The 16,688-nt window shown below is 36.2% G+C and overlaps 1 protein-coding gene across 1 annotated transcript in view; it reads left to right on the forward strand.

Annotated features, from left to right (window-relative positions):
• LOC306869947 (tubby protein homolog) overlaps window positions 1-16,688 on the forward strand; it is a gene marked incomplete at its 5' end in the record, with an annotated part of 93,654 nt that overhangs the window by 67,459 nt on the left and 9,507 nt on the right. Inside the window, 2 exons of the mRNA XM_079416915.1 lie at window positions 4,920-5,082; window positions 7,612-7,746. Coding sequence (XP_079273041.1) covers window positions 4,920-5,082; window positions 7,612-7,746 — 298 coding nt within the window. The remainder of the gene's footprint in view (window positions 1-4,919; window positions 5,083-7,611; window positions 7,747-16,688) is intronic.

Below are 16,688 nucleotides of genomic sequence, written 5' to 3' on the forward strand. Positions count from 1 at the left end.
TTAATTTGTTTACAGCCCGTTTTTAAAAAAAACCCACATTAAAATAAATATAGCCGACTTCCTGTTGGTCGTAGCTAATGACTGTAAATTAGAAAGTTGTCCGGATTAATTAGAACAATTTATGTACCGAGTTTGGGGTCTGTAGCTAAAACTAACCCCCTCATTTTTGACAAAAGGTGGCGCTATAGAGTGCCTCTTCCACGCCCGTATATGAGCTTTTTCCAGTGTCTAACTATCATTAATACTCATATGTGTGTTGAGTTTCATGACATTCTAAACATGTTATCTGCCTCAAAATCACCAGAAACGAATTTTCAACTTTGACACGTTGCCATGGCAACATAATTTTAGATATCAATCTTCCCTTCACAGTTTTACATCGGCCGTGTTTTGACATTATTCTGGTGAAGTTTGAAGCAAATCGAGTAAAAATAAGATGCTGAATTCAAAGCATTTTGAAAACGACACACTTCCTGCAGCCAGTTGGTGGCGCTATAACTTTCAGTCATAATAGTCACATCTATCCGATCGGCATCATACAAAGAACAAATCACTGAAGTTTGATCTACATCATACAATGTATGTGGACGTTATTAGGCATTTCCTGGGTCTCATTTTTCGCCATAACTTCATCGCCTCGCCACGGGCAAACCGTTCGACATATCAAAAATATCTTCGCAATTTAGCATCCCCAATGTCCTGAGATCATGTTCACCGAGTTTGGTGGCAATCGTATGGAAATCCTCAGAGGAGTATATCAAATTCCAGAGCATGCGCTTTTTAAACAGCCCTGAATAGCCGACTTCCTGTTGGGCGGAGCCTATGACATGCTGCGCGGAAGTTGTTCGGCTCAATGAGTTCTATATGTGTACCGAGTTTCATATGAATACGTGCAAGTATGTGTGAGCTATACATCAAGCTTTCTGACAATTTTCCAGGGGGCGCCGTAGAGCCCCTGTGCCACGCCCGGGTCCCAGCCTCAGCGGCGTCCTAATGGCCGCAGGTTCCAACGTGCGTGCCAATTTTCGAGAGTTTTCGGGCACGTTAAGGCCCCCAAAAGTGCCCGGATGATTGAAAAAAAAATAAAAAAAAAAAAAAATAAATAAATATAGCTGCGAGCAGCGATGACGGGCCCAAGCCGTCAGCATACGCCATCCCGGTGGCATCGATAAAACGGTGCCCAGCGAGCACACACATTACAGTAACCCTCTGGCAGTTTGGTTTTAAGGGATACGGCAATTAAAGGGTTATTCCAAACCATCAACTCTGTGAAACACACACACACAGAACAACATATAAAACTTTAAATTCTGTGAAAATATATTTTTCATTGGTAGTTGATGTTAGTTAATGCATTTACTAATGCTAACAAATGAGAAATTATTATAGTTACCAAAGGTTTTAATGATTTATAAGCATTTTTTAATGATTTATTTTTCCATTAACTAACATGAATAATTTATTCTAACACAAATGAATAAAGTAAAACATATATTGTTAATATTTAATGTTATTTGTGAATTAACCAATGTTAAAAACAACATTATTTAACTGTTGTTAATTTACATCATTAATAAATATATACCATTTAATGTTGATCAAAATCAATTCCAAAATGTGTTAATATATTATTACATTTTAAAGTTTTATCTTTTGAACATGACTATTTTTCTAATATTAAAAATATTTTGTTCATTGTAAGTTCATACTATCAATGAAGAATTAACATGCTGTAAAAAATATATTTTTCATTGTTAGTTCATGTTAATTAATGCATTCCCTACTGTTAACAAAAGAGACTTAATTATAAAGTGTTATCAAAACCTTTAATGCTTTATAAGCATTTTTTAAGGATTTTATTGAGAAGTTTAAACAGACCCTCTCTCTCTCTCTCTCTCTCTCTCCCCCTCCACACTCACTGAACTCACACAGTCAGTCACCCACCCAGTCACCCACCGCACACATTAGAAGCACAGAGACAGGAGAACTCTGATAGTTTTAATTTTCTGCTCTCCATAGTGTATTGTAAATTCATGAAATTAATCACATATCTCAGACTGTCTTGTTCTGTGTATGTAATTTTTTATGAAGTGTTTGGAAGCTGCTCTTTAAAGATAAAAAAAAAAAGTGTTCTTTTTTACTGTAACTTTAATAAATTGCCATTAAATCACCGTTCAAGATATCCTAAATCAGTCCGCAATGTAGCATCTTCAGTATCTTGGAAGCATGTGAAAAAATGTTTGGTGTGAATTTTTGGTTTCTGCTTGAAGGAGTATGAATTTGTTTACAGCCCGTTTAAAAAAAAAAAAAACACATAAAAAAAAAAAAATAGCCGATTTCCTGTTGGTCGTAGCTAATGACTGTAAATTAGAAAGTTGTCCGGATTAATAAGAACAATTTATGTACCGAGTTTGGTGTCTGTAGCTATCATTATATATATATATATATATATATATAATCATTAATAATTATATACCATTTAATGTTGATCAATATTAATTCCAAAATGTGTTTATATATTATTACATTTTAAAGTTTATCTTTTGAACATGACTAATTTTCTAACATTAAAAAGATTAATAAATGCTTTAAAAAAATTGTTCTTTGTTAGTTCATACTATCATGGAAGAATTAACATGCTGTAAAAATATATTTTTCATTGTTAGTTCACGTTAATTAATGCATTTCCTAATGTTAAGAATTGAGACCTTATTATAAAGTGTTATCAAAATCTTTAATGATTTATAAGCATTTTTTAAAGATTTAAAAAAACAGACCCTCTCTCTCTCTTTCTCTCTCTCACCCACTGGCTCAATCCACACAGTCACTCACACAGTCACTCACACCCCACCCCACCCCCACCCCTCACTCAGCTGCAGGCTGACAGGGATCTCTCACTCAGAAGCAGTCTAAGTCTAACTCTCTGATAGTTTTCAAATTTTCTCCTCTGCATAGTGTATTGTAAATTCATAAAATTAATCACATATCCTCAGACTGTATTGTTCTGTGTATGTAATTTTTTATGAAGTGTTTGGAAGCTGCTCTTAAAAGATAAAAAAAAAAAAGAAATGATCTTTTTTACTGTAACTTTAATAAATTGCCATTAAATCATCGTTCAAGATATCCTAAATCCGTCCGCAATTTAGCATCTTCAGTATTTTGGCATCATGATAAAAAATGTTTGGTGTGATTTCCGTGTTTCTGCTTGGAGGAGTATTAATTTGTTTACAGCCCGTTTTTAAAAAAAACCCACATTAAAATAAATATAGCCGACTTCCTGTTGGTCGTAGCTAATGACTGTAAATTAGAAAGTTGTCCGGATTAATTAGAACAATTTATGTACCGAGTTTGGGGTCTGTAGCTAAAACTAACCCCCTCATTTTTGACAAAAGGTGGCGCTATAGAGTGCCTCTTCCACGCCCGTATATGAGCTTTTTCCAGTGTCTAACTATCATTAATACTCATATGTGTGTTGAGTTTCATGACATTCTAAACATGTTATCTGCCTCAAAATCACCAGAAACGAATTTTCAACTTTGACACGTTGCCATGGCAACATAATTTTAGATATCAATCTTCCCTTCACAGTTTTACATCGGCCGTGTTTTGACATTATTCTGGTGAAGTTTGAAGCAAATCGAGTAAAAATAAGATGCTGAATTCAAAGCATTTTGAAAACGACACACTTCCTGCAGCCAGTTGGTGGCGCTATAACTTTCAGTCATAATAGTCACATCTATCCGATCGGCATCATACAAAGAACAAATCACTGAAGTTTGATCTACATCATACAATGTATGTGGACGTTATTAGGCATTTCCTGGGTCTCATTTTTCGCCATAACTTCATCGCCTCGCCACGGGCAAACCGTTTGACATATCAAAAATATCTTCGCAATTTAGCGTCCCCAATGTCCTGAGATCATGTTCACCGAGTTTGGTGGCAATCGTATGGAAATCCTCAGAGGAGTATATCAAATTCCAGAGCATGCGCTTTTTAAACAGCCCTGAATAGCCGACTTCCTGTTGGGCGGAGCCTAAGACATGCTGCGTGAAAGTTGTTCAGCTCAATGAGTTCTATATGTGTACCGAGTTTCATATGAATACGTGCAAGTATGTGTGAGCTATACATCAAGTTTTCTGACAATTTTCCAGGGGGCGCCGTAGAGCCCCTGTGCCACGCCCGGGTCCCAGCCTCAGCGGCGTCCTAATGGCCGCAGGTTCCAATGTGCGTGCCAATTTTCGAGAGTTTTCGGGCACGTTAAGGCCCCCAAAAGTGCCCGGATGATTGAAATAAAAAAAAAAAATAAAAAAAAAAAAATAAAAAAAAAAAATAATAATCCTTAGAAGAACAATAGGGCCCTGCGCCTTACTGGCTTGGGCCCTAATAATCCTTAGAAGAACAATAGGGCCCTGCGCCTTACTGGCTTGGGCCCTAATAATAATCCTTAGGGGAACAATAGGGCCCTGCGCCTTACTGGCTTGGGCCCTAATAATCCTTAGGGGAACAATAGGGCCCTGCGCCTTACTGGCTTGGGCCCTAATTACACAAGCATTAAGTATGATTATTATTAAGGTTTCTTTAGCTTAGCAGTTGTTTAGGTTTTCAGAAAACGCTGCAGATGCTTTTCATGTCCATGCATAGCAGTATCCTTCTGTGGTTAAGTTTTTGATATTGAAAGATTTGCATTATTTTATATAGAAACATTACAAAGGAAATATTCATCCCCGAGGTTAAAACATGCAGTGCATCTTGTCCTCATCTCTAGCGATGTCTTTTTGCATAAAAACTCTTCAGAAGATGAAAACAGACTGTACAAGTACTGTAAATCTCAAATCTGCTTTGAAATACTGTATTGTTATGTACACTGACTGCACACTAAAGATCACATGCCTGTGTCTGTTAATGTGTGTTTGTAGCGAGCTTTATTGGAACAGAAGCAGAAAAAGAAGCGTCAGGAGCCCCTGATGGTGCAGTCTAATCTGGACGGGCGGTCTCGAGTGCGCAGGACCCGGCAGTCGGAGGAACAGGCTCCCCTTGTGGAGAGCTACCTCAGCGGCAACAGCAGCACCATCTACCACGGTACAAAATACAGTTCAAAGCCACATAGCAAAAAAACTCTTTCCTTATATTTCAAATAACCATAATGCCACAGAGACTGGAGGGTCACGTTCACTCTCAAGGGCATGAGACGTTATTCCAAGCTGTCATTATGCTGACATGCCAATATCGACCCAAGCTGCTCAAACAGAGAGGCTTACAAAGGCCGGTGATTGAAAATGGAAATGCTTGTTTGCTGATTGTTCGGCAAACAATGCTGTCATTCTTCGCACTGCCAGCGGATCTGGCTTGAGTTACTCTATTGATCTCTGCCCCAGACTGCTCAGTGTTAGATAAACCCTTCCTACAATGGCAATGCAGACCTCAACATTTCTAAATGTCAGGGGTCTTTCCTCTGAGCTATGAGAAGCCTTTTCTTCATTTTAGCCAACTTGTGAGCTAACATTATTTTTAGCCGTTCGTGCTGCATTGTCATGCCATGTTTCTGTTTGGCATTATGGCTAAGCTGTAGACAATAAAATTGCAGAATAACACAGGCAATCACATTTTTTGAGTGAGTGTTATAGATTTGCATTATAGTGTTTAATGACTTCTTATGTACCTTGTTAGTTTAAAGCCCTTTGCACTAGTCTTATTTTAGTATTGTTTATATAATACTATTGCAGTGTTTATTAATATTTTGAATTTGCTTCTAATTCTAATATTTTATATGATCAGTTTTGTCATTTTTATTATTTTTTAAATATTTTTGTTTTGCTTGAATTTTTTCTATTTTAGTCATTTTTATACTTGATGGGTTACAACTTAAACTTTTGTTTTATGTCAGTTAGTTGTCAAGGCTTTTTATTTCAGCTTTATTTTAATTTCTGAAAACTATTTTTAGTAGTTTTAGTTTTAGTTAGCAGTAACAGCACAGCTGTGCTCTAAGCGGTCTTTGAATGTTTATTATGGCATACCGATGCCTTCTGACTGTGTCAGAAGTTTAGAGTCACATTCCTGATGCTACATCTAGTGAAGAATCAGTAGGAGTTTTTTACTGCTGAGGGACATCTTCCATTTTTTCAGTTTTCACTATGCCACACATTCTGTCAATAGAGTTTAACTGGTTCTGAAACCAGAACATTCCCATAAATCATCATTCAGTTGATGTTGATTATTTGACACTGGTGCTGTGGGACTGTTATTTTCCTCACAGGCTTGTCGTGTTATGAAAGAGAGGAATGTCTGTTGATACTAGCGGTATACAGTATTATGAATAATTTACCTTGTTTCCCTCAGTGTTGTGCTGTCTCATCAAAGAGACAGAACATTTGGCACTCATCCAGCGTGAGCTGCAGTGAATTGTAACTGCAGTTATTATGCCGTGCATATTATTTCCTTCTTTGTACATTTGTGTTTGTCAGGCCTATTGGATGATATGAAGTGGCATATATACTGTACCTCAAGGAGCATTGCTCAGAATATTTTTCTGCACAAAGGCACATAAATGCACTAAATGCATTTACACACACAAAAGCAATGTTATTGCATAAAATGATAATTGAATGAGATGAAATTGATTTTTGAAATTGATTAAAATGTCATAATTTTGTCATATCCAGTTCCAGGAAAGCTAAATAATTGACCTTTATGTAATTATCAGGTTTGCTCATTTGTATGGATTAGACGCAATGCATGGAAAATGCAAACACTAGTTTTCATTTAATGATATAATAATCATTTAGTATTTTTGATCAACTTTCTCACATTTTATGGCTATAGTCTTGGGAAAAAATGCCTTCCATAAGTATTTGCAGTATTTTAATTGCGAATTCTGTCTCACTTGTTAAGCTTTGATAATAATTAGGCCCTATAATTTAAATGACAATGTCAACATTTGAGGGTTTTCATTGCACAGAGCCTAAACAGAGCAGCCTTTACTCACCTGTAAATTGATGCCTTCAGTCTCTCAAAAGCATGAGTAACAAAAAGTAACTCCATTGTTTAACTCTGCGTCACTCTCTCTTTTCAAAAATAGCAAGTCAGTGTCTCTGTGGTTTCTTTCCATAACTAAACCATTAATCACCTTTTTCTCATTCTGACAGGCTCGTCTCTTAATGCCTTTCAGTGTTAGTGATGTACTGTAGCTATCGACAAGCATCAAGCCGACAGAGATATGCACTTTCATGAGTGAATGAGATGAATCCTCCCAGATCTGTTGTTTAGGAAAGCACAGCAGTTCACGGCCTTGAAGGACAGTTCAAAGAAACAGACTGTGAGAAGGAATGAATTTTTTTGATTTCACAGTTGTTTTGACAGCCACCAAATCCTCTTCAATTAAAATTGCATTCAGGGGTGTATGTGAGCAGTGGGATATTTTGTTTTTTTGTGCTTGTAGCCGTCTTCTGTGTGTATGCTGAAAACATAATATTTATTTCTGCTTTGTGTCTTTGCTAACTCTTTTTCTTCTCATTCACGTTAACCCCTTTCTTTATTTTCCTCTTGTTTTTTTGTATTCTCTTACACTATCTTCTCTGCTCCTGCTGGCTCATCCTGCACATCCTTGTTTAGTACAAGAAGCGGAACAGGAAGAAGTTAAAGCTGTAGCAGAGGTTCAGGCCCCTCGCTCGGCTAAAAAAACCAAGCCGCCTACCTCCACTCCTCAGACTGGCAGCGCCAAGAAGGAGAAAAAGGGCAAGCACAAAGGTCAGCTGAGCAGCCTGTTAACCATCAGGCCCAGCATGTGCACGGAAATCTGTGTGTGTGTGTGAGTGTATCTGTGTGTGTAGGACATTTGTGTCATCCAGTGATTCGGTTTGTGTCATGATCAGCATTACCTGCACTGTACAGAGGAAAATATTGAGGATGTTCACGTGTCACAAGAGCATGCAGAAGATTTTTTTGTTCCTTTATGAATGTACACTACTGTTCAAAAGTTCAGGATCAGTAAGTTGATTGATTGATTGAAAGATTTTTTTTTATTTGGCAAGGACACATTAATTTGATCAAAAGTGACAGTGAAGACTACCATGTTACACACACACACACACACACACACACACACACACACATATATATATATATATATATATATATATACATACATACATACATACATACATATACATATACATATACATATAAATATATATGCCTAAAGCCGGGCTCACACTGTGCAATTTTTTTTTTTTTTTTTTTAAGTCTTTTAGGATTGTACTTGTCAGACTGTACGAACATGATGATCATGTCACACTATTGGATCTCAGTTGTCATTAATGTCAGACTGTACAACAGTCAAGATGAGTTAAAAAACGGGTGCACGCAAGAAAACTTGTCTGGAGTTATACATTATCAACCCATACATGTTCTGTGACTGCGAACTGCTTTCGAGATATTGGCCCGAAATATTGGCTATCATGAAAAGTATATGAACAGCGGCAATAGCGGCGCATTTAAGAAGAATAGTGTATGCAGCTCTACACACCCACATGAAAACAGCGGCACAACCAGTGTTTATATAGAAAAGGCAACATATCAGATGAATTCTGTGAGCGGAGGACGAGAGCGCCGGAGTTTATGGCTGAATAATTCTCTAGAACTAAAAAAAAATCTTCTATAAGAAACAGTACGTTATTTTGGTAGATTTTGCTCAGGTTTGCAAACTTCCATCAGTCTTTGTCCTCTGAGGCGCTGGAGTGTCGCTGAAGTTTCTCCATGATCAGACTGTTGGAAGGTGCGTTAGTGATGAGCGTTATTACATGGCGTATGACCGTACACGACGCCATGTCCTCGATGTGAAAGCCAGCATGACGCTCAGCGTTCTCTGATGCTCAAAATCGCACAGTGTGAGCCGGGCTTAACATACACATATATACTGTATATGTGTGTGTGTGTGTGTATATATACAGTATATATATATATGTATATGTATATATGTATATATATGTATATGTGTTCTTTTGAACTTTCTGTTCATCTAAGAATCCTGAAAAAAAAAATCATGGATTGTGAATTCCCCCCAAAAATTGTATATAGCATTAGTAGTATTAAGTATTAAGATTATTTTAAATTGTAATTTTTTTTTTACAATTTTTACTATATTTTTGATCAAACAAATACAGCCTTGTTGAGCATAAGATACTTCTTTCAAAACGTTTAAACAGTTGTGTATTTTTTCCATGGTTTTTACATTGATTTCACAACTGCCTTGGTGTCATACACATGAAGTAAATTTGTCTTACCATGCAAGACAACAATGTCACTTAGCATTTTTATTATTTTTAGCATTGCTTAATTGTTATACCACAGTTTGACTTTGCCTTAAAGGCATAGTTTACCCAAAAATTTTAATTCTGTCATCATTTACTCACCCTCATGTCATTCCATACCTGTATGACTCCTTCTGTAAAACACACACACGTGTGTTTTACTTTTTCTTTTTTTTCTTTCTTTCTTTCTTTTTCTTTCTTTCTTTCTTTCTTTCTTTCTGTTCAGCAGAAGAAAGCGAGTCCTACAGGTTTAAAACGTTAAGTTAATTTGCTTTCTAAGTGGAAAAAAGTAAACCAATAAAAAGCATATCAAGTCAAACAGCAGCTACTGTAATTTGCCATCGCTCATGTGGTGTGTTTGCTTAAACTACCACAGCTATATACAATCTTCTCATGTCTTCATGTTCTCCGTATTGTTTTTGTATTTCATTTCCCCTCATCTAAATCCATCTCCCTGAGAGAGAGCGTGTTGAGGATTTTCACCGCTTTCTCTGTCAATGACAGCGTGGCACAGGGCGTTAATGAACGTGCCCCTGGAGAAGAAACAAACCGCTGTTCTACTGCCAATCTTTTCTCAAGGAATAATGAAATCCCCTCTAATACTGGTTAGGAGCAGTTGCTGTCTGCCTGCCAAGAGCAGCGCTGAGATGACCTACTGCAGCCTTCATCAATACAAGACACAAACATTCATCAAATAGACAAATAGACGTATGGGCTCCATCCATCAACGCTGGCAGTAGTGATGCTTTTAGCTCAACGTCAGCACCATAATGACTCATACAAGGGAGCATTTGGATTTCTTGGGGGCGAAAATATTTATTTCTTGCTTTTTGTTTGCTGTATGACTTTTAGTGGAGTAGCTGACATAGATACAGTGCCCTCCAAAAGTATTGGAACAGCAAAGACAAAATTACTTTGTTGGCTGTGGAGTCAAGACATTTACAAATATGTTTAAAAGATGAATATGAGACAAAACTACAGAATGTCACATTTTATTATTGGATGATTCAACACACAGATGTTTTACCAGCTAAGAAGTTCAGCACTTTTAGAGTTCCATCCCTCTATCTGATGTGAGCATAAGTATTGGAGCAGTTGCCTCACAAGTCTTTCTAAGTGATCAGCTGTGTCCTGTTGCATTAATTCTTAAGCTATTAAAAGCAGGGAATGTGTCGTATCAGTTATATCCATTACTTCTGCATTCTGAATCTTGCATTCGATGATGACACACACAAACCAGGATGAAGACGAGGGAGCTGACTTTGAGAGAAAAGCAAGCAATTTGGATGTTAAAAGAAAAGAGGAAGTCAGTTAGAGCTCTAGCAAAAACAAAGGGCATGGAGAAATCAAGAGTTTGGAAACCACCAGCGACACCAGCAACCAACAACGACCTGATCGGCTGAGAAAACAACAGTAGTTGATGACAGACAAATCATAAAAGCTGTGAAAATGAATCCTAAAAGACGTGTCTGTTAAATCACCAACAACTTCCAGAAAGCTGGGGTGATGCTCTGACAATCTACTGTCCTCAGGAGACTTTGACACAGAATTACAGATGCTACACAGCAAGATGCAAACCTCTGACCAGCACCAAAAATAGAAAGGCAAGATTAGAGTTTGCAAAAAAGCACAAAGGTGAGCCAGAAGAGTTTTGGAACTGTGTTTATGGACCGATCAGACAAAGATGAACCTTTATCTAAGTGATGGGAAAGCAAAAATGTGGAGGAAAAAAAGGGAACTGCAATGATCCCAAGCATACAGCCTCATCTGTAAAGCATGGTGGAGGTGGTGTTGTGGCATGGACATGCATGGCTGCCTCTGGAACAGGCCCTCTCATCTTTACTGATGACTTAATGTATTATGACAGGAGCAGAATGAATTTGAAGAGGTACAAAACCATCTTGCCTACCAATATTCAAGAAAATGCCACCAGATTCATTGGGAAGTGCTTCATATTGCATCAGGACAATGACCCAATACACCCTGCCAGTTCAGTCAAGGAATTTATAAGGGCAAAGAAATGGAAAGTCTTAGATTACCCAAGTCAATCTCCAGATTTAAATCCGATGGAACATGAATTTCACCAGCTGGAGAGGAGAGTAAAGGCAGAAACTCCCCAAAACAAGCAACAATTGGAATTGGCTGCATTAAAGGCTGGGAAAAGCATTTCAAAGGATGAGACCAAGAGTCTGGTGATGTCTATGGGTCACAGACTCACTGCTGTGATTGTGCGCAAGGGATCTGCAACTAAATAATAGCTTTTAATCTTTTATATCTGCCTTATGTTCAACTGTCCCAATACTTATGCTCACATCAATGAGTGGGATGAACTCTAAAAGTGCTGTTTTTTTATTTGGTAAAACATGTATGTGTTGAAACGGCTAATAATAAAATGTGACATTCTGTAGTTTTGTCTCCATATTCATCTTTTAATCATATTTGCAAATGTCTTGACTCCACAGCCAACAGAGCAATTCTGTCTTTACTGTTCCAATACTTATGGAGGGCACTGTATAGACTAGCTTACAATATAATAAAATTTAATACAATGCTGCAGGGATGATGTATTAGACCGACCCAGAAACCCAGAATTAACCATTGACAAAAAGCCAATAGGATTTTCCATTTCCATCGGATTATTGCCTAAATAAGATGTGTGACCAAGTGTATAATTCTTATACATTTTGTTCATCAAGATAATCTTTGCAAATGATAAATGTTATAATCTTGGGAAAAAATAAGATTTATGAGCTTTGATTCTGTATTTCAGTATATATTTAGACTGGCTTGCAAGACTTTGAATGTAAACACAATGAGGCTGTAAAAGCGAACTAGCAATAGATGAGTTTTCCTGTTCTGGGTGATCACATTTAAAGGGATAGTTCACCCCAAAATGAAAATTGTGTCAATTACTTAACCGCGCATCAAATTCTGACACGGAAGAGAAGAAATAGTTGAATAAAGTCATTATTTTTGTTTTCTTCATGCACAAAGTATTCTTATAGCTTCATAAAATTAAAACCACTGATGTCACATGGACTATTTTAACGATGTGTGTACTACCTTTCTGGGTCTTGAACGTGGTAGTTCCATTGCTGTCTATACAGGGTCAGAAAGCTCTTAGATTTCAACAAAAAAAATCTTAGTTTCTGTTCTGAAGATGAACAAAGGTCTTACAGTTTTGGAGTGACATGAGGGTGAGTAATTAATGACAGAATTTTCATTTTTGGGTGAACTATGCCTTTAATGTCCCCACCGACCTCTGTACCAACCATTTAGTCACATGTTAGTAACCACCATAAAATGTGCAAATATCTTGATCTTGTGTTAACCCAAGGGCGTAGGTTTGCTTTCGACATTGGTGGGGACATAAACCCAACTACAGTTCTGGGGCACCATTGACTTCCTTAGTATTTTTTTTTTCCTACTATGGAAGTCAATGGTGCCCCAAAACAGCCTGGTTACAAACTTTCTTCAAAATATATTCCTTTGTGTTCGGCAGAACAAAGAAATTCATACAGGTTTGGAACTACTTGAGGGCGAGTAAATGATGACAGAATTTTCATTTGGGGGTGAACTATCCCTTTAATCACACATCACTTTATTTTAAAATTAATTGAATTGGACCCAGGATGATTCTGAAAGAATAGGCTACTCTGCTGTTGCTGTAGTGAACTATCCCTTTAATCACACATCACTTTATTTTAATATTAATTGAATTGGACCCAGGATGATTCTGAAAGAATATGCTACTCTGCTGTTGCTGTAGTAAAGAACGCTTCTCGTCTGGTGTGCGACTACATTCCGCACGTATTAAATACACGTCCTTGAGAACGTATTTTCTTTAACTTGTTAGGTAATATCAATGATTTGACATTTCAGATGCGTCTGAAATGACAAAAACATATACATATATTTAATTATTTAATAAAAATATTGCTAGGGACAGTTTGGTAGTGGCTGATATTGGTAGGGACACATCCCTAGCGTCCCCCCCTAATTCTATGCCCCTGTGTTAACCACAGACCTTATTTCAAGCATTTAACTAAAAACCCACTCAGAAAAATGTATTGACTTCAGGACAATGGAACTGGTAGTGTAAAAATGTTATTTCCTAGTTTTACGACTCCTGCAGCCCTCTATAAAGTGAGAAGTGAACCTACAGTAAGCACTTCCTCTAAACAAACATATTTTTTGGTTCACTTTCAACCAAATATATTTTTTGCATGATTACATCACAAATTATCACTAAATATTTTTGGATTAGTTTAAATTTGTACATAATTTTAAATAAAATATTCAGATAAATACAAATTTAAATTGTACAATTGCAATTTCATCACCTTCAGAATGTGTTAAATGTTATTGAATTACTGTTTGGAAAAAATCCAGCTTTTTACACTCTTGAGAGTAAAACATTTAAAAATGTTTATTACATCAAGTGAAATCTTCAACACTAATTAACCTAATTTTCATTCCAATTTGAAGAAGAATTTACAACAGTTAATAGTGAAAACTGCTTTGACACTGCATGCCTTAAACACATAAAATTCTAGAATACAATGTTCATCCAAGAAATTTAACGTCCATGTGCAATTGAAAAAGTCACTCATATTTCAGATGAACTTGCATTAACTTAAAAAAAGAAAAAGAAAACAAAGAATGCATTAGAATGCAAGGTAAACATTATAAACTTCTTATAGATTTCAGTACATTTTACTAAAATTCTGCTGATATTTGAATTCACAGGAAAAATGTCATCTGTAACTGAATTTTTCAAGCAAATCATCATAATCATTTACTTCTTGTTGTTCAAAACACAAATTAAGATATTTTATAATGAAACCTGAAAGCTTTCTTTCTATCCAGTGACAGTCCATGTAACCAAAACTTAGAAGATCCAAAAAAGTCATAAAGGCATCATAAAATGAATCCTTGTAAAAATGTATGTGTTTATATGTGAATAAAAGCATAACTTAAATCTGTTCATCATATGAAGTGATAATATCTCTTCATAAAAAACAAAAAAACACTCAATTCATATGTAATCATTTTAAAACATCTTTACGACTTTCTAGGTAATTCTACATTTTGGTTACATGAACTTTCAATGGATCGACGGAAAACTCTCAGGTTTCATTAAAAATATCTCAATTTGTGTTTCAAAGATGAACCTAAGTCTTATGGGTTTGGAACAACGTGATTGTGAGTAAATGAAAAATGAGTAAAACCAAACTCTTGAGGTCTGTGTCCATCTGTAGAAATAAAACAAAGAATTTTATTTTTTATTTTTCTGCCAAGCAGGGCTGCTTTTTCTTGTCCTTGCAGAGCTTATCGCCTTCTCCAAAGGGTCTGTTTTTCCTGCTGCGGGAGATTTTGAGAAAAATAATTGAAATGACTTGTAGTATACACACAAATGTCTGAGATCAATACCTTCAATAAGAACAGCATCATTTTCATTAAATCATCTAATGCACTTTGTAATATATTAAAGTGTGCATCGGGTGTAACTTATACACAATCCGCACAAAGGAAGATGCGCAGATGCTGCCACATGTACATGTGACAAAACACACCCATTAAGCAGTTAGTCAAAAAACTTAGTCAAAATCATCATATACTTATATATCAACTGTAACAAACTAAGTTATTTGTATTGCTCACCAATATTGGTCTTGATGTGGGAAAACAAGATGGCAGTCGATCAGAAATTTCTCAAACCGAACTTCGATGACATCAGTGGTCACGTGGTTTTCACAGGATGCAAAATTCTTGATTTGATGTGAAACAAACATTTTAAATTACACCAAAAAACGAACTTTTACTTTCAGTTAACGAAACAATTTACTTTAGCTCAGTGACGAGACAGAAAGGTAAATTATTTAAGTTATAAAATATTCTAATAAATTTAATAATGACAAGGCAAATGCACTTCTTTTCAGTGTAGTTTTGACTTTATCAAGCTAAGTTTGATGGCTGCTTTCTTTTGTTTTACAAATTTGATTTTACAACCACAACATTTGTCAGGAAACAGGTATGGATGTGGTTTGGAAGAAAAAAAGACAGTAAGTCAGATATGCCTATAAAAGGAAACCAGATTTTTTTTGCTGCATGTCTGAACACAGCTATTTTTTATTATGCTGCTGCTTGTCGTCTTCTGAGACTGCGACAACTGAACCATCATTATCTCCCCCACACTCGTGTAGTGGCCCTCGACACAGGTTATGGTGCTTTATACACGACATAACCAACAAAAATAGATCTGTGACTCACAAATGATGATTTCAAATCAGACATGCTATATCTGGACCAAAAGCTTTGAAAGAATAAGCTGATGCAAACATATTTTGGAGACTATTCTTGATCAATGATCCTGGCTTTTTCTCTGATTACTTACCTTGTTAAGGAGCCCCGTCACAGGTCACTTTAACTTCAGTGACAATCATAGTCTAAATGCAATACGGATTTTTGTGCAATCACGAGCACTAATGCCTCTTGGCCATTTAGTCAGAGCTAATTCTCTGACATTGTTCAGCAGATGAATCCTTGGAGGGGAACCAAAGGTCTCGATAGCTATAATGACTTGATTTGGCCTGGTTGGATGCATGGATGGATGGTAGCTATAATCTGGACAGTTGCATGTAGCTGTGCTTGACCGGGACAACATGTTCTTTCGCTGATAGTGGCTAATTGGATGAAATACAAAATGCAGGCTGACATAAGAGCATCTGTAAATAAACGACGGCAAATTCTTGAAACCCAAAGGGCGTTTAAAAGCAACAGCACATGCAAAGATCTATGAGAAGGTTATATATTGCATACACTACCAGCCAAGAGTTTGAAATGATTAAGATTTTTTAATGTTATTGAAAGAAGTGTCTTATGCTTACCAAGGCTGCACTGATCAAAATACAGTAAAAGTAATATTGCTAAATATTATTACAATTAAATAAATTATTTTCAATTCGAATATATTTTAAAAATGTATGTATTCCTGTGATTTATTCCAGCCATTACTCAAGTCTTAAGTGTCACATGGTCCTTCAGAAATCTTTCTAATATGCTGATTTCTTTAAAAAAATTAAAAATGAAAGAAATTAATACTTTTATTCAGCAGGGATGCATTAAATGGATGACAGTAAAGTAATTTATAATTATACAAAACATTTCTGTTTCTATAGTACTCTTCTTTTGAACTTCTATTCACAAAAGAATGCTGAAACACTGATAATAATAAAAAACATTATTAATAACTGAGCAACAAATCAGCATATTAGAATGGCTTCTGAAGGAATGTGTGACACTGAAGACTGAAGTAAAAGGCTTGCCATCAAAGGAATAAATTACACTTTAAAATATTTTCACAATATTACTGCTGTT

The sequence above is a fragment of the Barbus barbus genome (assembly GCF_936440315.1).
Source record: "Barbus barbus genome assembly, chromosome: 1".
In the NCBI taxonomy this organism is placed as follows: domain Eukaryota; kingdom Metazoa; phylum Chordata; class Actinopteri; order Cypriniformes; family Cyprinidae; genus Barbus; species Barbus barbus.